Genomic DNA, 27848 nt, shown 5'->3' with positions numbered 1-27848 from the left:
TTACTATTGAATCGTTGTAAGAGGAGTGTAATGTTTGAATCAAAAGTTTAAAAGATGCTGGGAGATTAACACTTTCAGCTCAGAGTCATTGTTAGTTAACGGGGGTTTTTTTTGCCCAACTAATTCGACTAAAAACAAGAGTCTTGAATCATTTCTTAGGAGGTATCTTTTAAATCTGTTGTGGTTCAAATGTTTATTTCAAATACTGAAACTTACTGGAACTTCAACGACTGAAACCAGCCAAAAGAAGCAATCATAAGGCGTACAGTGTGTTGCAGTTTCTCTACAGCAAAGTCAGAAGATCCTGAAACCTCCCTGATGCACACCTGCACAATATCCATAGGCCTTACTGTATACTATAGTTAAGTGCTATTACTAGTTAGAGCAAAAATATACAACCGGTTACATTAATTTCCTTGGGCGCCCAACCATGTGGTTCGAACATAATTGGATTTTATCCTCATTTCTCACAATTTAAGTTATCACAATTGTCATTTTCAGACAAGTGCAGAGCAAAGTCTTGTCCAATTCAAACTCAATAGCGCTGCTTTAATCTTGTCCGTTCATCAACTTCACTCTCTTTAAGTGTGTTGGTTAATGTTATCTCTTCCTATGATTGAGTTTCCCCCTCTTTTTCGGCTTTACCTGACACTCTATTGGTTATCTGGTTTGTAAAGATTATTGCTCTTAACATGGAGCACTTTTGGTGCATTAGCAGTCAAAGCTTTACAACAAGCTTTACAAAAGAGTCGTTGATTTAACCAAAAATTATTCACCAGATTTCCAAAAGGAAGGAAATTCTCAAATTTTTTTTTTGTGTTATTTACATTGCCGGCCCAAATGTGCCTTCTACTGTTATCCATAGCACCCCCCCCCCCCACCTCCCCTAAAAGCCCAGTTGTGTGCTACCCAACACTATAACTGGGATGATCCATAAGTCAATAACAAGACAAGACTGAAATCTCTGCAATGTGGTTATAATTGATTGAGATGTCTGGGTGGAACTTGTGCAAAGCGTCTATGTCATCTGCTAAGAAGTGCACTTTTCCTCTCCCTGAAGATCTACCACTACAGTTTTAACCAAATGGACAGTTGCCTCATTAGCTTGCCGCTGAGCTAGCCGCGGCCCTTACTAAGATGTCATACTTACGCCTATTAACATTGACACAATTTTCCTGTCAATGTTGTGCTCTTGAAATTTGAAGAGAATGCAAACAAGGTTTGCTCATTCAGCATTTTCAATCCTCTATTAGGCCATTACCACTCACAGGGCCGACATCACTCGCGTTATTTACTGGAATAAATATTAGAATATTAGATTTCAGTGTGTTTGTTATCTCTGGTTTCTGCCTTTTTACCACAAGTAGTCTCATTGGCTCTCTTACTTGAGCAGTAAGAGCTTTGCCAAGAGCACAATGATTTTGTCTTGTTATCAAAGTGGATATTTTCTCCGTGTTTTGACTGCATCTTTTGGCCCAGAACATCAGTTGGGGGTCCACCATGCAAATGGTTTAATCTGCTTGTCACAATGAAGGTTCCGGGTGACTGACTTTAATAAGCCCTCAGCATATAGAGAAACAGGAAATTCCATACCCCTTGCGTAACCCATATGTACATCAAGGTCACGGTAGTGTCACAGTGGAATGGTAGATTAGTGTCTAAATAGATTGTGTCGGCATCTCTTGGGATGAATCTGGCACATTTTGGTCGAATTCCCTATTGAAGTTTCATTATTGCATTTACCTTAAACCGTCATCCGGATGCTGCATGGTATTTTAAAATAACAGTGTCATCAAGTTGCTTTTGAGCTGATTCACAGTCGTCTGAAGAATTTCAAATATATTTTCAGAAGTTCCATCAAGTTGCCGGTGCCGTGATCCTCTACTGTACCGTTTGCTTGTCACAGACATCTAGCCCTTAATGCAGCCTCCCTTGCCACACCTACCGCCTCGGACAAGTTTAAACTGCAATTCTTTTGGATTGAAACTGGTTCATAGTATATGCAATGCATTACCCAAAACGAATTACCACTGGCAGGGCGCTCAATCACTTTGTATCTTTCAACACTAAGAGAAAAGAAGAGTAATCAAAACCTTTCAACCTATTAGAGGGATGACTTTTACAATTGAATCACGGGGACCACAGGTGCGATAATAAGTCATCTAAACCTCCCCTCCAGTGTCTTTCCCCTTTCTCTGTGTTCTTACATATTTATCTATTTTAGGAGGCGCCACTTCATGGCGCCCACTCCAAATTTATGTTTTAATGCCATTTGAGGATGATTTTTTTTTTTTTCTCTCCCTCCAATTCTTGGAAATGCATACTGGGGTGGAAAATTAAGGTGCATCTCGAAGGAAAACATAATAGAATCGATGAACGCAGTGCACTTAAAACTACTGATGTTCTGATGCTATTTAACGTTCTAGTGCATTAACGTTTCAAGTCATTACAACATTCAGGCTGGGTGATTTGATCATGGCAGGTTTTTAACTGGAAGAATTACAGAAGTTTTCAGCCTAGGATTCTCAAGTTATTAGATACAAATGATCACCTCTGCATTAAGTATAGATTTTCTTCCACTGCGCACTTAAGAATGGAAGTTTGTCTTTAAGAGGGTAATAGCAAATTAAGCTCCATACTCCATTTGTCCAGCACTCTTGATGGGCTAATTTTATAACTGCTGATTTGGTCATTCCCCACATTTAGCTGGAAAGTGGTCAGGTGGTCTTTCTCCTCGCTGCTGGGTGTGGGGTCTTAGAAGCAAACTATCAAATTGAATCCATTTATGATTTTGTCTGGATTTCTAATGAACCTTTTTCTTAAAGAAGGTCTAGAGTGTTGGTTGTACTGTTAAAAGCATCACTTTCCTGCAGACCATATCCTCTCACTTTATCCCATTATGAGGAATTAAATCGCATTTGTCTCTTCCCAGATTACCACCGCTGTACAATTTCTACAAAACCCAAAAGTACGTCAGAGTCCCTTGGCCACCAGGAGAGCCTTCTTGAAGAAGAAAGGTGAGAGACATTTGATTTGCTTTAGGTCGGAGGCAATGCAGGAAGCCTTGAAATCCGAATTGTATTAACATTATAATCCATATGTGTTTGTTTACAAAATGTGGTTGGCCCGGGATGCACACTGTTGTTTTTTTTTTTTGTTGGCAAGATTAGTCTATAAGGGTCAAAGGTTGTGGCTGTAGCTCTTTGCCCTGGGGCTCTAACAGGGGTCGATTCAGCTTCAGAGTGCATGATTCAGGCCCCGTGAATAAATGACACACCAGTTGGGATGCTCCTTTGGGTTCAGGAAAATTAATATTGACAAACTCCCTCTGCATTTTCAATGGAATTATCAATATTGCCTTCCAGCATTTTAACCCTTTTACTTAATTTAACTGTTATCGTAAATTTGAGGCCTGACACGGAGGAGGTTTTCTAAGCAGGGATGGCGGAATTGTTTGCTGGCTCTTCAGTTTCTTTGCAATTCATTGAGATTATTTCTGACACATTGTTTGTGCAATAAAACTTGCAAAAAAGCTTTATTACTCCGAACTCATTTAAGTCAGGTTCAATATATAGCGGCGGTGGAAATGTGCAGCGTTACGCCATGTATTTCTCACATGGGCCTGTGGCTGAGCAGAGCAGAGCAGAGAGAGTGTGTGGCTTTCTCTCAGAGAAGCTCTTTGTGGTGAGTATTTTTTATTTCAGTTCTTTGCAGTTCACAGTTGTGTACTTGGGGGACTGTACCTCTGCAGTGCTGGGGGACTTTGCCTCCAGCATTAGAGTAGCCAAACAGTGAAAAGTGAGCCTAAAAGCTCCATGACAGGGGAAGGTAACCCGAAACCAAATCCATGGTTGCCGGCTGCTACTACACGCATCTCATGTGGCTCTAATGACTCTCGATATCTTTTGAAATGTCTTTGTCTTTGTGTCTCATTATTGGCAACTAAGGCATGTTCATAATCTACTGTTGGACATCTCAAATGTAATAAGGCCTCATCAATACCAAATGATGTCATACTACGCCACGTTTTCTTCTTTACTTTCTTCTTTGTTGTAAACTCCGCGGAGCGCCGCCGCTTTCCAAAATGGTTTGCTCTTACTGCACTTTAAGACCATGAAATATGTATGACTCTTTAATGCAGATTTATTTCGGAAAGTCCGTTTCCACTGTACATCCAAACAAGAACCCTCGATTTGCATAAAGGCATTGATCTCAGGGAGAGGGTAAATAATGAGAGACAACAGAGCAATGAAACACTAAGCACAAACTATATTTGAGTAGCACTCTGCAGTATTCATGGGATAACTCTGGACTTGCATGGTACAGTCACACAGGGAACCTGGAAATGTTGTGCGTTAATATTGAGCTTTCCTTGAGTCGTCTCAGGAAAGTGTTTCTACACACTAATTTCAATGTGAGAGCAGAATGTATAAATACTTTATGTTACAGGAAATGATGTCAGTAAAAGGCTATGGTAAGGTCCACCTTGACAATTTCTATTGTAATTATATAACTGAGTTTCATTGAGTAAACAAATAGTCTAAAAGAGTCTAAATCAAGAGTCAAATTTAAGTTTGTTGTTCAAACGACCACTTTTCCTCCATACGAATGTTCATACGTTGATAAAAGATAGCAATAGAACATGATCTGTCATGATTGCTGATTAGTTGCTTCCTTTTCGGTCTCACTTGAGCCATATTAGGCTTTTGCGTAGACATAGCAGCAGGCCAGAACTCACAGTTCCCGTGTTTCTGTACCTAGCATGTATTGTCCTCTCAACCCTTTGACCTAGAAACTCAATCATCCTCCTCCTCCCACAGTCACCACAGCAGATACGTCAGTCTTAATTTCTAATACAGTTTAATGTCATATTTATGTAAATACTTTTGGATTTTACTCTATATTAACAGCCAGAAATGTCAAAGCACACATAAAATGAAACAATACCATCTCCCGGTAGAGTGGATTTTAAATTGGATTCCTCTTGCTGCCAGTACTTACGCTGGACAGCTGATGAAGGGGAAAATAGGGCCCACTTTGATTGCATGTTGCAGAATCTTTACACAATAATCCCGCTCCTGCATATTATTTCCCGGCACATTTGTGCCCTAATCTGCACTGAAGGATGCCTCTCTAGTTACATCTTGTTTTTTACCAAAGAGATCCTAATAGTGTGGTTTATTTCAATATTCATTGGAAAAATATAATTTTCTGTTTTCCTTCAACTGTCAATTTGAGGGTATGAATTGGCAATTATGCAGTCCAATATTTCTCGCTGCCCTTCTTGAGTCCTTGTTGAATAAACTGGCTGTAATATTGAAACTTTGTCACTTAGAGCTAATATAAATCAAGATTCAAACCCAGATGTTCTTTCTTTTGTAGAGGAGACGGGAAATGAGTTGCATTTAAATTGTCTTGCAGCCATCTTGAAACAATTTAGCTTTACTTGTTCCTTGCCAAGATCTAGTACATTTTATTGTGTTTGAGTGAAATATAATGTGCTCCAGTCTCATCTCGTGAATTGTGCCATCTATGTCCTCTACAATTAACAGATGTAACAACTAAAGAGCGTTGGGCCCCATTTTGGCACCATCATTAAGCCCAGACAATTAGCAGTTGCACACATAATTACCAAAAAAAAAATCAAATTCGCAGGACAAAGTCAACAACATTTTCCACCTTTCAACATGTCACTTTGACCGTGGCCCCTAAACCGACATCACTCAGACGCTCCCACATTACCAAACTGAGTGCAGTTTGTTTGTGGAAGTAAAGCACAGAGAGTACACATACCGTACATTGCTGCATTACAGTTTAATACAATATTAAATGCATTACAGGCACAGTACATTCTCTGTCAGTGTGACATAAATGATGGCTTGACTTATTTCTTTTTCATGCCATCCCAATTGTTATTGAGTTGAATAAATAATGCTAATAGTTTTCACCCTGAGTAGAGGGCCAGTGATCGAGGGTCACAGGGAACATAGGTAGGCTGTTGGTCTATTACCATACCTGGTTTGAAGGTAAGGGTAAGGTTCATCATCCCAGATATTAATAGGATGCTGTTTGTAAGTGGGGTTATGCGACTCACCTCTCGGACAAAAATGACAATGACCAAGGCCTGCATAGAAGGTAAAGGGATTGATGTGGTTATAAATTACTCCACGGCGCCACCTAGCCCAGGCCTTGCCTACTTTGTCATCAGTACAAGGCGATAAAGTAGGGAAATGAGAGCAGAGTCCCCCTTTTTAATACATAAATGAATACTCTATGAGAGTGGTCATTATTTAGGGCATGCTATTTTCAAGCAGTTGTACCGAACCAAATGACATGTAGAATCTCCCTCGGCCAGCGCGGCATGAGACGTTGAACTCGACCTCTTAATAAGCCGTTGACCTCCATCTATTTATGATCCCTGCCAAGCCTTTCTTTCTAAATACAATATTCAAAATGTAAGTAATTTTCACTCAAGGACAACTTCATAATTCAGGCCTTTGGGGTGACAGTGAAAAAGGCGTTCACCTTTTACCACCCAAAATATTTTAGTAAGCAATTTTTATAATTGTCTGTCCGGCCTGGCTGTTGACCCATAAAGTCCAGAAGTGCCAGAATTGGAGAAATGGATTTAATGTAAGAGCCTTGCTGCCTCTTTGCCCTTTAAAAATACCCAGAGAATATGAGCCACTGAAAATAGAGCTGTAAATAACCCGACGAGCAATGGGTTTTCCTTTAAATAAATACCGATCAGGTTTATGTTGAAAGACAATAGAAAACGTAGCCCAGATATGCAGTTTACAGTATTTATAGCTGTAATATCGAGGTGCCAGCACCGTAATTTCATGCCCCAATGAGAATGGCAAGGTCAAAGCAAATGCTTTGGCTGAGCATCTGCTAATACGGTGACTCATAAACAGGCACTGCGTGTATCAGGTGCACCAAATAATACAGTATAATGAAATACAGAATAGCTTTCCATTATTGTTCTTTTTTTATGGTGTCGTCATTAGGTGTAATTTATGTCTTAAAAAATTCATCTCCCCACACGACGATCTGAAATGGGGGTCCAGGGGTCATTCCACAGGTTTTGGAACTCATAATAAATTTCACAATCCCTTTTTTGTCTTTTCCTTTTATATGTAAAACTCACTTTCTTCTTGTTCCCTTTTCTTTTGGATCTGAGGGCTCTTTCATTTGTTGTTGTCCTTCAGATCAGAGCATACAACACAACTTAGCAAGCTGTAATTTGACTAGTAAACAGCTTTAGGAATTTCCATGTATTTTATTTTGAAGCAAGGGACAAAAACCTTTCATTTGCTGCATAAACAACATCAAAGATGTGAACAGCCATTAAGGTGTACATACATTCATGCTCTATAGCAGCATTAATGTGGATTTAGAAACAACGAAAAAAAAGACTTTCTCATTTCAAGGTGAAAGGAGAAAACCTGAAGCTGATGTTTTTATTTCTTCTCATTCGGTGAAACTGAGATCTTTGCATGTCCCACTCAATAGTCTGCCACCATGTAGTCTGCTGTGGTCAGATGAATCAGGAGTCCGGGGACACATTATTGCTTATTTGACAGTGCAGTCTGACTGCACAAACTCAGCACATGGCGCTCACCACTTCCTGGCACTCAGGACCTGCTGTAGACTACAGGCCGGCCAATATTTGCCTTCAATTATTCAACCATTTTCATGGCCATTTGAAGTCCTCGGAGCATTTAAATAGGTGACAGGAGGGACCTCCTCTTGGCATAAACTGTGTAGTAGATTATCAAAGGATTGCTTTATGCTTTTGGGCTTCGGGGATAGGTTAGAGTGGCGTTTCTGATCAAGGTTCAACCAGCTGCTCGGATTATTTAAATGGAAGGAATCATTTGATTTGGTCGTATCGTATCCACCTTGCAAAACGGAAAGTTCTGCTCTACATGCTTACACAGTTTATATTATTAATACTCCACAAGGGTGTTTTTGTGTTCTTTTCTTGTGAGGACCGCTCTGGAGGTCCGTACCAGAGATACGAGGATCTGGCTCTGTGCTCTTACTGTTAATGAAAACGTTGAGTCATCTCTTGAAACACTGCAACGGAACCTTTTCCAATTGCTCGATTTCTCTCAAAGGACGGAGGAAGCTTATTCTGAGCTTGTGTAAACTCTCTAAATCCTTCGGGAATAGTCCAAGTAAAAGGCTCTCTTACAAAGGGTGTTTTCTGTCAATAAGCAAAGGAAATGGCTAAAGGAAGTAATGGCAAGATGTTAGAGAGAAGACGCATTGTTGGTCCACAATGAGCAAAGACAACATGATGATACTGATTTTTCTTCATAAGGTGAATCATGCTCATCAGTGTCTAAGAACTGCTGTATTTAACAGTTTGGGTTCTTTGTCTTCAGATATCTTATAATTGTTTTTCTGCAAATTGGTTCATGTTGTTTTTGAATGGAGTTCATCAAAAGTTGTAATTATTTCTCCTTGGTTTAGACCGAATCGCTCATTAAAAGATGAGACCCACAGCAATGGCAGCATATGGCGCCTGAAATAAAATCCTTTCTTGCCACAAAAGGAGATGTTCATATTAGATTTTTTTTCCTCCTCCCATCAGATTCTCCATCAGGGAGCCCTTTGCAATTTAATCATCACTAAAATCATTAAAAAGATCAGAAGATTAAATTATATTGGCATTTGCAAAATTATGTAATACATTTACATTACAATGAAGAAATTAAAATAATGCATTTTCGCTGTCTGGGGTGTATGAAATCTCCACATGGGAAATATAACTGGAGAAGTGGACAGACTCTTATTTTCTTTGCCTTTGGTGGCAGTTAATAGGCTCGCAGAGTTTCAGATTTCATTGTGTGAATCTTTACACACTATCTTCCTTCTGATGGATGTCCCTGAAACGGAAACTCTCGGTGGAATTTCTGAATTATGAAATGAAAATGTATCTTTTTTTGAGAAGAGGGAAGGTAAAATTGAATGAAGATTTGTCATACTTTCTCTAAATTGTACTTAAAAGATTTGTGGGCAGCTTGGGAAGTATTTAAGCGTACATTATGATAGCCAAGGAGCCATTTGGTGTTTCCCATTAACACACAGTCACTTCGCCGCCTCTGAACGTCTTAAAATGTGTGTGTGTGTCTTGATTCCAGGGCTGAGGGATGAGGAGGTGGAGTTGGCCATCCAGCGCTCTGGCAGCACAGAAGAAGTCCTGCCTGTGAGCCCTGTGGGGCCCCCACATCCACTCCATGCAACTCAGCTGGCGCTTGCACCACATAGTGAGTGCACACGCCCCTTTTTCTCCCCGTTGATACCTGGTGCATATAAATAGTATTAATATTTTATGTGCACTGTCTCACCTGGAAAAAAAAGAACTGTACTTTAAAATGTAAAGCCTTTGTTCAGGTTTACCTAGAGAGAGATCTTCCCTTTTTGTTTTTATTAATTTAAACCCATTAAACGGGATTATCGGTAGCTCGCCAAATAGCAGGATCTTTACAAGACATGCATGCCGTACAACATTTGCCATGATTGTGAATTCAGATACAGGGATGTGACATTGCATCGCACAAGCTCATGAAGTCTCTTGTCATTCTGTTTCGAGAGGTTCCACGCTGGCAAGACCCCACACCGCAACCTGTATCTTTATTACCTCAGGAGGTTATGAGTGCTGTCCACTGATTTACCAATGCAGAATGAAGTCCGCGTAATGCTTAACCCATATGACAATGATTCCAGATGTATTCCACCCTCATTTATTACCACACTGTCCTTGACTCCCCTGGCATCTCATGTTTTGTAATGAAAGTGATGTTGATGGGATGGCCATGTAGTTAGGGAGACTCGCGGCTCTCCGTCCATAGTGGGGGGTTTTATATCAAAACGGCTATAAGGGAGCTGCATAATGAGGAGAGAGCGGGGAGTCTTGTATGGGGGGGTCACGCTGAAAAGAGGGGGCTACCTCTCTTTGATGTCCTTGTTATGGGGACGGTGCACAGAGACCCGCATCCATCTCTGTCGAAGTAATGGATACTCTGATCTCTATTTCCACGCGGTAGAAGGACAGGAAGGCCTCCACTGAACCCAATAAATTTGAGAGGAGATTGGAAAAACGGGGGATGGATACCACAGTTCCAACAGCTTAAGTGACCAAATAAAAAAAGGAAGATGGCAGAGTGGAAGTGGTAGAGGAAAAAAGAGAGATAGAGGAAGAATGAAGGGTCCTAACAGGGGGGAAAAGAGCAAGTGAAGACCCCTGCATGCCAGTGATGCAGTGAGGCTCGTTCAGGGTCAACCTCCTATCCCAAGGACTCCCAGGCCTCTCAGAAGCACGGCATTGTGGGATAGGTGACAGTCTGTCGCAGCTATAATGTTGATGAAGACCCAAATTTATGTGGTTACCATATGGATGCTGGCGAATGACTCAAAAATCTTCGATGGTAAAGGTTACGGGTTCACCCCTGAATGCTGCAGCAGCAATGAAACCTGGCCTTGAGCATGGAGAATAGAATAGCATTCACCTTGAATATATACCATGTAGTCCAATATGACAGCGGGTCTCTCATTTTATTTGCATGTCAAATCACACAAGTGGTAAGGCACAAGATCAATCTGGTTTACCTACTTCAAGCAAGTAAACATGTACCACATAACCCATTAGGTGAAATCAGACCTGTAATAGAATATCAGTGGCGTACTTTAGTGGCCTGGCCGCTAATAATTTCATATTCATTTGGGCCCCACCAACAGCAAATAGGAGAAAAACCTCACACAGTAGATTTCCTCCAGACCTGTTTGTTGTTTAGTGACATTTTCAGTTGAATGCCTCTCTTATGTGGGGGATTTCCACTTTGACAGACAGTTGGCCTACCCAGATGACAGCTTGCACAATGACACACTTTCACATTATCTGTCACTCAGCAAGGCAGTCAACTTCTAAACACACACACACACTTACCTTTCAGTCTGCGTTTAGTTGTTTAAAGGTTTATATGCAAACACTGTATTAGGCCCAACCCCCAAAAAGTGGAAGACTATGGTGTTCTTTATGGAAGAGCAGAATGAAGTGCTTGTTTATTGTTCAGACATTTTGTCGAAACAAACGGATAAATAGATGGAATTTGAAACGTCACAAATAGATAAATTGTATTGTACGGTGCTCATTAAGTGTACAAGTAAATTACTAAAAGACTGTACAATTTCTTTATCTAAGAGGACCACATCAGTGATTTTGCATTCACTACAAATTGTGTATATTTAGCATCAAATGTAATCATTCTGGAAACCACGTTTCTGGGTTTTTGACTAGATGGTGAATGTTTCAGGCAGACTGGCTTCTATTCATTAGTGGACTCTTAAACCTGGCTTGTGTTGTCTGGTCCACGACAAAGAACCTTTACACAATTAGAACAACTATAAATTACATTATCACAGTGAGGTAATGCATTGCAGACCTTTTTATATTAATCTGCATCTAACGTATGCAACCATGCATTAGGTAGCATTGAGAAAAATCAAAGAGTGACAAAAAAGTACATCAAAACAATCTAACATGCATTCAAATATGGTCAGCAAAGAAAATGTATGTAGTGTACATGATTTATACTGTACTTTGGAGCTAAAACTTCACATTAAGTTGAGGTGATTTATCCTCCTCTCCAGGTCCAGCAGGCTACAGATGGAGAGACTATGGTGCCCTCACCATCATCATGGTGGGCATCGCCTTTGGCTTCCATCAGCTTTACAAAGTAAGTTCCACCCTGCTGCTCCTGCTCTATGTTTCCTCACTCACTTTGTTTTCACAGTTAATCTTTCTTAAATTTGTTGTACAAATTATCCTCTGCATCCTAAGATCTGTCAGTACTGTCTCCCTGATATTACATTAAAATTGGTGGGCTTAGCAAGTACATCATTTATGATGAATGAGGGTGCTAGAATAGAAGGCGCCTCTGCAGTATGTAACATCACTCTGGTCTTGTTATTAAAGCTGCCCTGCTCTCCGTCAAAGCATGATCTCATTTGAACCCCTTCTTTTTAACTCAACCTTCCCTCCTCCTCTCAAATAGTTTTTTTTTTCCTTTAAAAAATATAGTTGCTAACACAGCACACAGCCATTTTTTTTTTTTGACGTCCTACCGTCTAAAAAAATAATCACCCTGGTTTTTATCGGGCTTAGCAGCCCTTGAACATGAGCTCATGAGGCCCCTTGTCCCCGGTGACATTAATCCCATAGTGGTTGTTAGTAGTAGTCTGAGTGGCATGTGGAAGCCATTACTCTCGTTTTAGAGGAGGACAGGAGCTTTAGCAGTAGCTCTCGGCCCGGATGACAGGCCGTTCTCCTCTGTGTGTGAGCAAGAGAGGGAGAAAGGGAGCGCGTATCATGTACTTGCATATGCCTACCTGACCCTGTCGGACGTATTGGCTTCTCTATAGATCCTGTTACGTCCTATTATTTCATCCTTCTTTACACATTCCCGGTCTCCTGTCCTTCATTCCAATGTCCCTGCGGTATTTCCACTGATGAGAACACACTGACTGTACCAGTTCACTGTTTCCTACGTGCAGCAGGATTTGCCAGCCACCGGTCGTCTGGGAGGTGGGATTCCCTGGCGGGACGGCACAGGTTGCTGTCATGTCACTGCAGCGCAGCGCCAGTCGCACCATATGTCCAGGCTTCTGCCCATACTTTATTTATGTTATGGCGCACCTTGTAAACACCACACTCCCAGCAACCCACTTATTAATTACTACGTGTTGACACTCATTTAATCTTTTTCTCTGAAAAGTGTTTATTACTTGCACTGGTGTGGCTGCTTGCCACCGGAGTTGGAGCGAAAACCTGGCTCAGGCAGCAGAGGGCTGCAAACCGGCTGCGAGGGTTTAAGTGATCCTCTTCCAGCCTTAAAACAAGACAAAAAAAAACCATGTATGCCGTTCAATGGGCCCCTACAGGGTCACTCGGCTCCACACACATTATTTAAGGATTCATCGAGACACTAAGAAGCTGTTCATCTGGTTAACACTCACACTGGATAACACACATATAACATTATATATATGCTAACATATAACAAACTTTCATTATAGATTAGTCTGATCATTTAGAATAACAAACAGTTATAACAGTTAACAGTTGCTTGGCTACTCTTCATCTACCTAATCAGGCAGTTTAGACAATGAGGCACTAATCCAATAAAACAATGCCTTTGACCCTCTGCTGCCGAGTCTAGGTGGCCCTGTCTTTTCCTCATCTTCTGCCCATTCCCCCCAGAGAGAAGTGTGATGTTGTGCCATGCTTTTAATTGCAGAAATACATCCTTCCCCTCATTATGGGCAGCCGAGAGGACAAGAAGCATCTGCAGAGGATGGAGAGCAACATTGCAGCAATGAGTGGCACGCTGACACAGACAGGTGAAGATTAATATCTTCATCACTTTCTCCCTCCTTAACATTTTCCCTCATTTATCTGTCGCCAAAATCGGGGGCCCCCGCACGTTTTTAACAAATGACGCCGCTGTCATTTCGCTTTAATTTGAAATTGCTTGTTTACTGTCAGGCTCGGGCTCAATTAATTACGTTTCGCTGAAAAGCTCTTAACCTCGGAATATTAATGAGCAGTTGGGAAATGACAACTTTTCTCCCCCCCCCCCCCCCCCCGCCCATCCTCTCTCCTCCCCCCCTTCCATCCGTCTCCCCCTGCACCAACCTCACTCCCATCCAAACCTCCACCGCCATCATCAACATCCACCCTCTTCCCCGTAGGTTGCGAGAAAGTTCATTTTAATTTTGTGTTTGTGTGTGTGTGTGTGTGTGTGTGTGTGTGTGTGTGTGCGTGTGCGCAGGATGTGCGTGCGGCATGGCACTGTGTGGCGTCTGGGCTCAGCACTGGCCCTGGTGTGATTAAGTGCACAGTGACAGGTGCGGCTCCCATGTTGGACAGGTGAGGAATCTCAACCTGGCTGTCAGACATGGAGAGAGCGAGAGAGAGAGAGAGAGAGATGCTTTCCGAGCTCTTCGTCAGTATAATTAAAAATCCAGGGAGGCGTAAATGAGAGAGGCACTCAGAAAAAGTTTGGTCTCGTTAGCGGTGCTGTTGAACTGGAGTGTTGTTTTTTTCCCCCTGAAAGGTACCGATTCCCATTGAGATAGGTAGACGGGTGAATCAAAATGTGTTATTTCATTCAAATGTATTCCCCTTTTAAATAGAATGAAGTCACATTCAAGTGTACATGAGCTGTGTGCACCTGTCTGCCTGAGATATCAAACAAAGTAAAAGGAGGTTTGTTTGCGCAAAGATCATTCCAGGTCTGGTAGAAAACCCGCGTGAATTCTCGTCATGCATGTGTTTGCAGGGTTATCAGCTGCAGAGAGACAAAGAGGAGCCAAACGAATTTTTCCACCACAGGCGGTGTTCTTAACTTGAATCATAAATACGACCGTGTCAGTTTTAATACAAGCATCCTTTGTTTGATTTTCCCTTCATCTCCAAATTAAAACAAATTAAGTGTGTTTGAGTTAAGAGCTCCTGTCACGGACCAACGTAGTGTAGATGAAAATATGGCTGTTATCGTTGAATCCAGTCACACCCATGCTATTGTTTTCTGGCTGGCTTCGGCAGGCGGAGGGCAGCGGTTTGTGTGAGATCGCGTGCGAGGTGTGTCACCCAGAATCTGATTAACAAATATGTGCTCTTTTATGGTCATTTTCTCCCAACTATGCAAACACATTTCCTCTGTCTATTTCTCTTGATCTACTTATCACTCTCTGGAGACGGGCCAAGTTACAAACCCTGTTTTGCTTGTCTGTATAGACCGGATTTCACAGTAAGAGTCGTCCTGTGCTCTGCAGCGAGTAGGTGAGACTCCAGTGGAGGAAAAAAAAAAAAGAAAACATGGGTCCTTTCTTCAGCCAGTGTGGGGAACTAATTTGCTATGACTGCAGTAGCCAAGCTGCTATTGTAGTTAATGACTGTTGTAGTTAACAGTTGGGGAGAGGGGTTGCAATTACACTGAGAGTTTTCTCCCTCTGCTTTCCCTTTGTCTTCCTCTCCGTCTCGCTCCCTCTCTCCTCGCTGCACTGAGTAATAGCGACCGACTGCCTCGCTGCTGCCAATTGCTTGAACCCCCTTTTGTTAAAGTTCATGTATTTCTCTATTGCCGGGCGCAATGAGGTGATGTATCCTTTTGAATGGGGACCACATTAGTCTCTCTCGCCAGCCCCAGCTCCAGAGAAGGGGCCTTGACTCCCATTATGATTTGCCTACAACTTCACACAGACAATTAATGAATGGATCTTGGAACTACTTCAGCGCAGCCAGGCTGTAATGGAATTGTGCGGCTGTTTGGCCACTCTTTGTCGGTGGGAGCCATATTGGTGACCAGCTGGCCATTAAAAACAGAGACAGGCCCGGACATATGTAGTGTACATTATATCGCGGTATTTACTGAATAATTTACTGAATACACAATGTGCACCCTCCTCACAGCAGCTGCAAGCCTCACACATCATCTTGTCTCCTATTCTGTCTCACACACTCACACACACGTTGCAGCTACAGCCTCCTTTCTGATTCATGCCTGGCCAAAGTCATTGACTTCATTATTCTTGGCTTCATATCTGTGATAACTGGGGATATGAAGTTATGCATTTTTGTCAAGTGTCTGAACAGTACAAAGGAGTCAACTTTGTGGAGGGACATGAAAAGAGTCGGACTGTTTGGCTGAAGTGGCTGAAAAAGCGGTGCCAGTGGTAATTCAGGAGGCGCAGCATTACAGGCTGGCAGACCGACACACACACATCTGGATAAGCTGTTTTGCGGCGAGGTGGAATCGGAGACTAATAGGGCAGCTCTTGGTTTAGCGTGCACACCCTGTCATAGTAACACCTTTTTTAAACAGGGATGGCCGCGGTATTTTAGTTTTATTACCGTTTTCAGAAAGGCTGGTCACACTCGGGAGCTCAGGCTGAGTAACTAACTCAAATTGTTTGCACAGTGGGATTTTTTTGGCCTTCGCCAGCGATCCTGCTCAAACTCGTATTCCATAGGATTCTAGCAAGCACGGAAAGATCAAACGATTTTTTCTGCACCCCACCTATATTGATACAACCCCACCCATTTAAACACAGGTGTCACTGCAAGATATTAGCTTCTTTGAAAGATCAAATATTTTGTCTGTGTTGGTTTTTCAAAAGAAACACAGACTCCAAGCCGGGCTCTGTGTTTTGTCCCGGCCTGGGTTAATGTGAGAGGAGGGTTCTTTACATCCCGTCCAGCCGGCTGCAGCGCAGGCTTTTAACCATTGGCCTGACAACCTCAGCAGTGGACCGCCACAATATCTGTTGATGTTAATCCTATTAGGCTTGATTTAACACTTTACACGCCCATGATTTATATGAATGTTTATTGGTTTTCTGTAATATAATCAGCTCGGGGAAACTTAATGCATTGTTTGGTAATACACGCGTGACTGGAAGCAGGGGGCAACAAACTGTGCCCGGTGTTATTTGAAATCATACACCCTCGTCCAACACCAACACTTGAACTAATTCAATCTTCAAAGTCAATGGAAAAAGAACAATATTTATTAGGATTAGGGGGGACATTTTGTCTGGCAGCCTCCTCCCAAATGAGAGCCTTGTTTTTTCCTTTGTTGATCGTTTGAGGATTTAAGATGCATTAGAAGGCAGTGTCTGGGTGGATAATGGAAGGTTAGAGACTGTTATTTGATTTAAGTTCAGGCACTAGAGATTAATATCTCCATCCTATATGCCTCCCCCCTCCCTTCCCACCCTCTACCCCCAGCACCTCGGACCAAAAAGCTGCGACTTAAGTTACCGGGTATTAGCTTTGATTACAATTCTTAGAGGACGCCTTTGATCAGTGACACAAGTTGAGTCTCATCAGCTCTGTCATCAACGCTTGAAAGAAAATGTTCAGTTCTGTGGCAACAAAACGGCATTATCACACAATCTGACTTCCTTTTTTATCTTATAGAACTTTGCTGATTTTATCACCTTGGTTCCACAGTCAGCCAGCTGCAGCAGACCCTGGTCTCCGTCCAGGAGCTCCTGATCCAGCAGCAGCAGAGAATCCAGGAGCTCTCGCAGGAACTGGCTGCATCAGAGGTACGAGCTCATCAGCAACCCCCCGCACCCTTCACTTACCACCACAAACGGGAATATCAGTAAACCTCTGAGATTCGACCTATTTTTTTATTCAAAATTAATTTTTTTTGCATCACCGTATCCTACTCCAGATTTGAGTTGTTTTTACGTAATTTAGTTACAGCAGACACGGGCACATTTGTTGCTGTTGGCGATGAAACCTAAATGTTAATCTGGTGCCTCGCCTATTGGTTTGAAAACACCGGTAACATCGAACTTAATCATTTCAATACATTACATATTTGTGATGATATATATTTTCGGGCAAAGTAACAACAATGAGTTGAAATGACCGGCAGACGATTGTCTTTAGCGTAGTTTGAACATGAAAGTAACGGACTGCGCCTTCAAGGTTTGTTATGTATGATTTAACGTTTTTGAGAAAAGCTAGACAGGCACTAACTTTTGAAATTGCAGAAGAGCTCAGTAAAAGTAAAGTTGCCAGTTGAAATCTCCAGATTGATGAGGAGAGAGAAAGGGTTTCTCGAGGCCTCTGCGTACTAAAATGTCTTGCACTGCCCCGAGTCATAACTACCTCAGACGGACAGCCTTATTATACTGTATATCATCAGAACACAAGCTGCGAAAAAGTATGGTGCGTCTCATCATGGGACCATCATCTTTAACCATATTGTCGCTCCTCCTAGGCCCGATGTTTATAGACCGTTTTCATAATCTACTCAGAATTGTAAGTGTTTAGGTGAATCGGTTTGAGTGATTGGTCTAAAAACTTATGTGCAGAGATGAAATGTTGCTTGCTCGTAAATCGCTTTATGATCTCTGGGCTCTTAAAAAAGTGCCTTGGAAGAGACGATCTTAGACAATGTTTTATGTCCACAGCTTGTTAAGCACATGGGTGTTTCGCTGCAGCATCTGGATATCGCAGGAAAACATATGCGGACACATCTGCTTCGGCACAAACGAGGAAGAAAAATATGAATCTCTACCCTGGACGAGGTTCATCAAATACTGACGACTCATAGCTCATTTTGTGCTGTTTCAACTTCTAAGCCCGAGTCTCTCTGAGCGGTGCATACAAAAGCAGCGGCGGCTTAGATCAGCATGTGTGAGGTACGATCCGGTTCGACCCCACGCTCATCGGAAATCTGAAAATTATGAAAGGTTTTCTGTCAGCCAGACTGTAGCCTCCCTTCAAACAATGAGTTCCCTCCAGCTTTTAAAGGACAAGGGATGTTTTCTCTTTCCATTTCTCATATCCTGATCACAGATTGGATTAAAAAGTATCTACTTCATTTGCTATGAGTGCCTTGTTGGACAGCGGCAGTGTATAAAAAGTATAATTCACATCAAAACACCCATTAAACAAATCATAAACTCTGCTTTATAGCTATAGCGTTGATCTTAAATTTTCCCTGCGAGGCGACACAAGGCCCTCTGTTGTCGCAGGCCACGGGGGAAATTGGGAAATTGTTTTCAGGTCTGTGATGTTTGATGAGAAACACATGTTGGAGCTGGCGAGCTACTTATCATTCACCGTTTGCGGCTTTCGGGGTTTGCCTCACCACGCCGCTCAAAGTGCGCCACGCTTACTAATTATACCTCTCAACGCGGAAATGTGCCTTTAAGCCGAAACACATGGAGACGTCTAGTTCCTCAGCTGCTAAGAAAACAGTTCTCGTAGGTTTGAAACCGCTCAATTGCGGTGTGCGTTTACTGTCCCTAAACTGGGGACCTCATTATGGAAGTGAGTTTAGACAGACTGACTCATGTCCACACACACACACACACGCACACACACACAGAACACGCGCTGATGCTGCACATTTCCAGACGTCAGAGCCTGAGACAGTTCCTCTCTTTTTCACCATTTTCCCAGTTATCACAGCTCTTTAAAGACATGCTGCTGCATTCTACCACTGGTGTTCAGGATAGATTTGCCCGAGGATGATTCAGCCCTGATGTTAAGCAGCCTAGTCTATTTCGGCTCCATTATCATTACAAATCTGCCTGTTAGCTGTGTTTTCCCTGCTGTCTCAACTCACTGATCGTTCTCTTTATTAGTGGATACTACATAGAAGATTAGAAACCGCCTCCTTGCTTGCGCGAGACGAACTGCCAGTGGGAAAGTGCATAAATAGAGAGAAATCAATTGCACTGTACCAGTGTTTCCACTCAAAAACACTCCTCTGGGGACTTCCTTTTGAAACTAATTCCATCATAAATATACATGCGTTACACGAAAACACACTGTCTGCCGGCGGAGTAACTGTGAATTAATTTGCCTTCAGACACTCTTAAACAAGCCTTGTTAAAGATCTTATCTTGTTGCTAATGGTCCACAGGCATTTATCTTCATTTAACCAGATGCGTTGCCGTCCTTGGGTGCTGCTAGAGTTGATAGTCTTCTTTTTTTTTTTTTTTCTGCTTGTGAAATTCTTTCCTTTTTTTTCTTTTTCTTGAAGCACTTAGTTAACCAGCGGAAAGAGGCCGACCCCGATCACACCCAGGCACCCACCCTAGACATATTAGTGACAAGACTTTTAAACCGGTTGGAGTAAATTTTTACTACGTACAGTATTTACACACTAAGAAAAACAGAAGAAGAAAACGCATCCAGCCGGCACACTGGTGCTTGATAATGTAGTAGGTGGCACCTCTCTTTCAGGTTGAGTTGTTATGTTGGTTTTGGTTGGTTGGTTCATTTGTTTGTTTGTTTATTTGTTCATGCATGATGCTTTCTGCGATGAGCAGTGCCAGGTGGAGAATTATGTTCTCCACCGTTAAGGCCACACGGAGCCCTTAGAGCCCTGCACCTGTACATCGGGAAGTATGATGGAAGTCAAACACCAGAGCCAAGTGCGCTCAGAACTTGGAATCTTTTTACTTTTTAAATCTAAATTCAGTTTTGCAGATATTGCCTTCTTCAGGGTAAACTTGTCACATGTAGTCTCTAGAAGCAGTTGGTCAAGTGAATGATTTAACAGGGCATAAACATGGAGTAATAAATAGGCAATAAAGAGGTCGTACATGTACGTAGCCAAAGGCCTCTAGACATCTATGTGTCCACATCCTAGGAAGCAGCAGGAGAATCGCTGTGTCAACATTTAGATGTGTGCATTTAACTCACGTCTCCAAGGAAATACAAAATGCATTCCAGTTATATATGCTATATTTAAGGTTAATTACAAACTTTAATGTTCGTTTGAAATAGCTTTTAATTACATTGATAGATAAAGATAAAACTTAAACAATAGAAAGATTTTGGATGCGAGAACATATATACAAAGAAGAACATACATTGCAAAATAGCATACATATGCAAAACAATAAAGTCAAGCATAAAAAGAAATAAATTGATCGTAAGAATGATAACATAGGGGTCTTATTCTGCGTCGCACAGTCAAACATAGGCTGTTGTACATCCACAGACCTGGAAGTATCTTCTTGATGACAGTGCTTTTGTAGCCAAAGCCACAAAATCATTGCAGAAGTCAAATATTTTGATCAGCAGTTTGTTAAAACATCACGTTGTACACACGCGTCCGTAGGTCTATTGGATATGTGTCAACACTTCAGGTGGGGCTTTTAAAGTCAGCGGCGTTTCTTTCAATCTTTCCCGTCATTGATACCCCTCCACTCAGCCTCCGCCCAAGCAGCTAGTGCACTTAACACAAGATCCTTACACAGTGCGTGTGTGTGTGTGTGTGTGTGTGTGTGTACACACACTCGCATAATGTATTTCGAAGCTGAAATCCAGTCCTGGTCCACCATTTAATTAGGTTTCTTCAGACTTAATAAGACATATGTCAGTGGTAGTGTTGTTGTCTTGATGTGAGATATTATAGGGTGCTGCTCTGTGGATAATGCACGTTATGTAGCTGGCGGTTTAACAATTCTACTCTAAAGACCTTTTTTTTTTTTTTTTCCCCTTATGTTAAGTGATATAATAATTTTCAGTTATTTGGAGCAATTTGCATATATCTTAAGTTGATTCTGTGCCTTGGAAGTCTTTTAGCTCAGCCCATACAGCAATTAATTCTTTTTTTAAAATGTAAAATGAGAGAGAAGCAGAATCCAGCCTTATTATACGGGGGCCTTGGGGAGGCGAGGGATTAAGATGGTTCTAATGAGGTGACGGCTGTAATAAGAGTGTCTTCAGCAGGCCTCCAATGCACCGCCTCTAAAACGGGGCTCCTTATCAGCGAGGTTTAGGAGTCGATAAGAGCCAAAAAAGTCTCCTTTTCTGTCTCCCTTCACTTCTCCTCCTCTGCGTCCCTCCTTCCACTGTAAATGAGTCTGATCCCTTTCAGAAGTGATTCAATTAATTTCTCTTAGATTTAATTACAAGCGAAAGAGTCCAAGTTATCCCTCTCCCCTCGATAGGGGGTCCACGCTGCCTAACAAGCTTCCTCTGGTGAGTCAGGAGAGTCTTAATTAGAGTTTTTACTTTTCTTTTATCCCACTTTCTCCCTTGTCTTCTCCCTCTCTTCCCTCTGGTCTCATCAGTCTATCCCCCCTGTTCTTGCACATGTTTGTGGATGGATTGTGTATGGGGAACAATTATCTACATCACTGGTTCCCAGTCTTTTGGGTTGAGACTCTTTACAAGCAACGCCTTCCCATGATGCCTCGTCACAAGTTGCATTTGTCTATGAGCAGTTCAACCAATGACAGTTTGATTTGGATTGCTTTGAGCGCCCTGGGGAGGTTCAACTTGCAATGGTTGTATGTAGTAGAAATGTTTTTTCTTCTTCTCTCTTATATTTTTTAAATATCTCACAAACTCAGATTTATCTTGACCTCCATGTTGGGCCTTTACTGTCTTCCCTGTTTGAGTTGCTAGACGATTTTCATTCATTTTGCAGTAACCCAAAAGTCTACAAGGCTTTGCAACAGCTGTCGTCCAGTTCTAGCATGATTGTATTTTTTCTCCTCAAGGCTTTTCTCAAAACTCATCATTTCATAGCTCGCTCTGTCAAAGTCCTGCCTATCCCTTAAAAAAAAAGAGCTGCGGAGGCAGATTTTTGCCAGCAATTTGCCATTCAAATACTTGCTATTATGCCCCTGTAACACCAGTGTGCGCGATAACACACCTTTTGATAAAAGACAAAAAGAACAAAGCAAACTGCTAAGCTTTGGTCTACCTTCATGAATGTGGCCATTGTTCCAGATAAAGTAATTACCCAAAACACTGGTCTAATCTTTTCTAGATAGCATGGAAAATTATGTAAAAACAGCACGATTCACACTCACTGGACTTTCTGAGCAGCCGAGGCCATAAAGGTGACTGTAGTGGGATCATACGTCGTCATCAGCAGTAGGCCGTTGGCCGAGGTTGTTATGGTGATGAATCACCCGACTACACAAAAACATGCGGCTTTTAGCATTTGCATTTACCATATTTGTTTACCTTGAACCCAATGTCCTTTTTTCCAAACAAAGCTTTTTTTGTATTATTTCATGTTGTTGAGACTAAGAACAGAGGAGTTGTTGAAAGATGTATATTGACTTTGTCCTCCAACCCTGCATGTGAACTGAACAGTGCTTGTGTGTGTGTGTGCCTGTGACATTTGTTGTGTGTGTCTCACTTGTGTGTTTCCAATAGACATCGTCTTCAACCTACCGCGTTCTGGACAACCAAACAGTTGGAGAGCTGAAGGCTGAGATCGTCTCTTTGAAGGGCTTACTGCTCGGCAGGTAACAAAGTTATCCAGATCACTGTCACAGAATGAAACACATGCAGGTGTGTGTGTGTGTGTGTGTGTGTGTGTGTGTGTGTGTGTGTGTGTGTGTGTGTGTGTGTGTGTGTGTGTTCAAGGGCCAACCACTCACTGTTTTCATGCACTTTTGAGATCCTGCATGCAGTCCATTTGAACCATTTGACGGTGTTAAACCGGAACAAAGCGCAAATTACATTTATATCTGACATTAAAATACTTTTGAACTATTCACATAACACCATGTTGCTCTTTTGTTATCCCTACTTTATTTTTGGGGGGTTTGCACATGTAATAACTGGGTATTGACAGATTCAAGGTTCACTAGGTTTACTTTAATTAACACAATCTTTTTTTGGCATATTTGCTCAAACTGTCACTGTATCCTTACAGAAGTACATAAGACAGATGCTCTGTGAATAAATCCGGTTCCTCCGGCTCTTCTTAGTGCTCCTAATGGCATTTGCAAGAATCCCCTGCGCCCGAAGGAAAGGAGTCTCTAACGCAGCTGTCAATCACTGCTCCTTAAGCTCGTGAACTGTTAAACTAGTCAGCGCTGATCAAATATGAATAAAGATTTATTTACTGCATTGCCTATTTTTGTCCTCAAATGTTTTCTGAAACATATTTCATCGTGCTGTAAAATGAAAGAATGTGCTCCGGTTGGTGGGCGATGTGGTCCTGCTTGTAAATGGAGTTAGCCCTGTTGTTGTCGTCATGTGACTGAAGTATGGAACCATTCAGTGTGGTTTAGGGATCAACTGACCGCTCTAAATGCTGCAAAATGACCGATACATTCCCAATCAAGGGTCATGGTTAGTGTTTGAAGAAACTGTCCTAAACTAATCATCCCGGATCGATTCTATGTTTTAAAAATGTTTCGTTTTTTCGTACCAGGCAGTAAACATGTTTTATTTCTGCTGTAAAGTTGGGCATTTTTAATTGAGATTGCACCAAGCCTCAAGTGGCCATTTAAGGGAACTTCAGTTGTTTGGCTTCATTTCTCAGCGGAGGTTTGTGAGGTATATGTAAGGACCCCCAGGAATAATAGCCTATGCTAGTGCTAGTGCTAGTATAGATCCTAAAAAGCGAGATTAAGAAAAGAAAGGAGCCGTTGAGGCTGCATCTGGTTTTCACCAGCTTTATGTTCTGCATCTTATCTTTGATGATAATATTACAGCCATAACTATTGGAAATTGTATCAAATTAGGATGACCAGAAAAAAAGCAAGACCAGAACGTATGGTAGATGGTCACTGGGGTCAGTTTGCACCTCACAAGTTTAGCTTTGGGGAAATGTAACACGTTGACTGTATTTAGGTGTGTAAGAAGACTGTGAGATGTGGTTGAAAGCTCGAGGGAGAAGTACTAAGTTGACCTTTTTAGATTCATCATTTAAGTACATCTATGGTTTCTGGAGTTCTGAGTTTAGATCTCAGAAACAATGATCACATAGTTACTACAAAACAATCATCACCCAACCATCATTACGTAACCATTTCTACAGTACAGAACACTGTTGTCGATGGCCGGAAAGTTTGTGCTTGTGTCTAAATAAATAAAATAAAAGAACACGGATTGTCACATTGCTCTTCCAAATTGCTCGCACACTGAAAACATAATCATTAATCTCAAATATGTTTAATCTCACAGGCACTGGAGGTTATAATACTGATTGCACCATTTCTTTTACTTCACAACTTGCCTCGGTCGATTAGCATACTGCAGGCATCAGCTGGTCTTCTGTGTTTTATTGCTTTTATTGGTAAACAAAATAACCACACGTGCATAATTGCTCCGATACAACTTCAGTCCTTTTATGGGCACGTACAGAAATGACCTATATGAACTAAAAACTTAGCTGTGTCCTGATAAAATAGATACTTTTCCAATCAATCATTTTATTTGTTGACGGTGTAAAATCTTATCCGACCCACCCGCCACTTGTTTATGCGAGGTGTAAAGTATTCTGTGTTGTTAAAGGTCTCATTGTCTATTGCCAGACATCCTCTCGTTCTTCCCATCTTTGTTCCCCAATCTAGTCAGGCACAGCCCAGCTCAGTCAGGCCCCCATTAGCATGCATGATTATGTATCAGTGTCCATAATGAAGCCTGAAGTAGTGGTGTACATCAGAAAACCGGCGAGGACGAAAATTGCCTCAGAACTGTCTAGTTGAGCATGTTTTGTTCGCCTCGTACATTCTAATCAGCAATAATATCCCCTTTGTCATTTGCTTTCCTGACTTCATCCCGACTCTCACAATGAGTTTTCTGGCAAAGGCTTGAATCACCATCTGTTTCCAAGCGTGTTCCCTTCCTGTTCAAATGATCCAAATCATCTCCAAACTGTTGTTGTTGGGGTTTTTTTTAAACACTAAGAAGTGCTTATCCCATTATGATTCAACGTTGTCTTTTTGATCTTAAAAGCTGCCGTGGATGTGATTAAACGAAAATCTCAGAGCATCTTTACCAGGTGTGACAAACATCTGGCGGTTTGGGGGGGGAAAGCCATTTTCTGAGCTGTAATTATGAGATTTTCATACGGTGCTTTGTGTGTGGCTGCATGCTAAAATGTAAACTAGTGTTGAAGATATGCTCTCATTCAACACCTGACTTAGGAGGCGATGTGTAGTTGCGTGGCTGATCGTGGGAAAGCTCTTTTCACACATTTTGATCACAGTGGGGTTTTTGATGAGGTCGTGAACTTCCTCTCTCTCGTTTTCTACAGGAGACAATTCCCGTCCACTCCCGCTATTCCTAAAATCCCCTCATGGCAGATTCCCCTGAAGCCACCCTCGGCACCCGACTCGTCGCCAGTCAACCACACCAACAGCAGCAGCGACATCTCCCCCGTCAGCAACGAGTCCGCCAGCTCCTCCCCCATCAGAGACGGACACCACAGCCCCCAGGATGCACTTGGAGGGCCCGATGGAGTACATGGTATCGACAACGACGACAGCGCTGTGGGCGAGGGCGCAACCCAGGTCCTGGACCTGAAGGACCGCATGGAGGTACAGGGGGAGGAGGAGGAGGAAGAGGAGGAGAAGAAGGAGGAGGAGGAGGAGGAAGAAAAGGAGGATGATCTCAGCCAGGTAGAGGAGGAGGAGGAGGAGGACGGTGTAAGCATGCAGACAGTGGATCGGCGTGGTGGGGATGGACAGATTAACGAACAGGTGGACAAACTGAGGCAGCCCGAGGGTGCCAGCAATGAGAGCGAGGTGGATTAGATAGCAGTAGAAAGCACAAAGACACTCTCCAAACACCGCTTCTCATCTCTGCCGACGGCTTTGTTTCATTCTGCTCCTCTCCGCTCACACTTGTTTTGTTTTTTTTGTGTGTTTTTTTGTTGTTTGTTTTGTTTTTAATCTATCTCCACTGTCTGTTTCCTCTTGTTTCTCTAACATCTTAATCTTGAGCAAAATGAGCCGTGGGCGTGAGAAGACGCAAAACTGACAAATACTGGAGTGTCTAGTTGACACACGGCTTACCTCGATTTACTTTTCATCATGCAGACTAAATGACTGCATGCCGAGCCAAATACCACGGTGTGACGTTTCTTTGAAAGGAGAAACGACGAGCAACAGTCAAATCGGAATGACTTTAAAAGGCTGCGTGCCGTGCTAACCGCGTGTGACTGACTGCTTTTAATTCTATGATTTTGATCAGATAATTCACAGCTTTGCCTTGGTGTCCTTGTAAATGTACTACGGTTCTCCTAAAGACCAAAGAGGCAGCGCTGCACACAATCTCTCTCCTGTGTAGTGCAGCTGTAGGTCAGGAGTCATATGTTGGCACCTCAGTCTCAAAGTTACCGTGAGCTCCCAGAGAAGCATTAGCAGAGTTTCTCTCCCTGTTGATGGCAATAGGAGAGGACAAGCTCTTCCAGGGCCGGAGCTTTTAGCCTCTTTTATGTGTCCTTTCGCATTGGTGTCAGTCTGTCAATAATTCACAAGGCCAGCGGGGTGGCATTTGGGTGAAATAAAAGCCCTGAAATTCGAGATTAGAATGTGATGACGGGCTTTGTTCCATGCCGGTGTCAGAGTGCTCATACGCTCAAAGGAGGAGAAGATAAATGTTCCCCCCCCCCCGCTTTCCTTTTTTCACTGAGGGGCTGAATTGTGCATCTTTTTTTTGCGAGCGTGTGTTTGCGCGTGGCAGGCGAGAAAAACCCAGACCGTCTGCTGAGCTGTTTCTGCGTCTCCAGCAGGGCAGCTGATTTGGTTTGTGAAGTATGTTAATAATCAAATGATCAACAAATAACAGATGTATTAGTTCATGCAGCTTGAAATGTCAAGGAGGCTAAAAGCGGAAATCTAATACAGAAAGCCCAGTTGCATTGTATTGTTTTCCGTGACAAACCCTGCGGTCCAAATTATGTAGGGCCTCCTACAGTGAGTAATCTTTACAGAAAACGGCGCCAATATTTTATAATTAAGCTGCAGTAAGACAACGAGGGCTGCCACGGATGGAAGTTGCAGAACTTGTATCACTTTTCTCAGTGTGGAGGTGGATGGGGGAAGTTAGAAAAAGAACATCGCCCCATGATTGAAAAGGAAAGTAATAAATGAATACTTGACTTATTGAATTACTCACTCTGTACTCACTGTCTCCAGCTAACAAGAAGAGCCCATGAGTGAGAAGAAGGGATATCAGCTCTGGTGCCACTTCCACCTCCATCACATGGCCTTCATAGGAAGACAGAGAAGGTAGAGGGGCGCTGCTCTTTTTCACCCGTCTTAACCGGCAGATTAAGTTGGGTGATGTTGATCGAGTTTCTGTTGAAATGAGGAGTCAACAACAATACAGTATGCTGTAAACTATATATTTTTGATTTTTGTAGAGATGAATTTGTATGGATGACTAAGGTTGGTTTACAGAAGTACATAATCAAGAGGTGTAACTGTTGTTTCTTAGCCACTGTAGAACCAGTGATTGGTCCTCTCTGTAACCTGCTGATTACTGTCTGATTGTCAGCCCATAATTGTACAAAAGTGTAATAAATCTTTAT

The 27848-nt window shown here is 42.2% G+C and overlaps 1 protein-coding gene across 2 annotated transcripts in view; it reads left to right on the top strand.

Moving 5' to 3' along the window:
- pex14 (peroxisomal biogenesis factor 14) overlaps positions 1 to 27848 on the top strand; it is a 44436-nt gene extending 16588 nt beyond the window's left edge. The window contains exons 3-10 of one of the 2 annotated variants that reach the window (XM_079174184.1): positions 2933 to 3017; positions 9153 to 9278; positions 11662 to 11747; positions 13308 to 13410; positions 17027 to 17124; positions 22730 to 22821; positions 25569 to 25851; positions 27454 to 27848. In XM_079174184.1, coding sequence (XP_079030310.1) covers positions 2933 to 3017; positions 9153 to 9278; positions 11662 to 11747; positions 13308 to 13410; positions 17027 to 17124; positions 22730 to 22821; positions 25569 to 25851; positions 27454 to 27477 — 897 coding nt within the window. In that variant the 3' untranslated portion in view covers positions 27478 to 27848. Of the gene's footprint in view, positions 1 to 2932; positions 3018 to 9152; positions 9279 to 11661; positions 11748 to 13307; positions 13411 to 17026; positions 17125 to 22729; positions 22822 to 25568 lie in introns of both variants that reach the window. The other variant, XM_079174183.1, reaches the window with a different exon arrangement.

The sequence above is a fragment of the Pholis gunnellus genome (assembly GCF_910591455.1).
Source record: "Pholis gunnellus genome assembly, chromosome: 2".
Classification (NCBI taxonomy): domain Eukaryota; kingdom Metazoa; phylum Chordata; class Actinopteri; order Perciformes; family Pholidae; genus Pholis; species Pholis gunnellus.
This window is presented reverse-complemented; position numbering and strand designations above follow the sequence as displayed.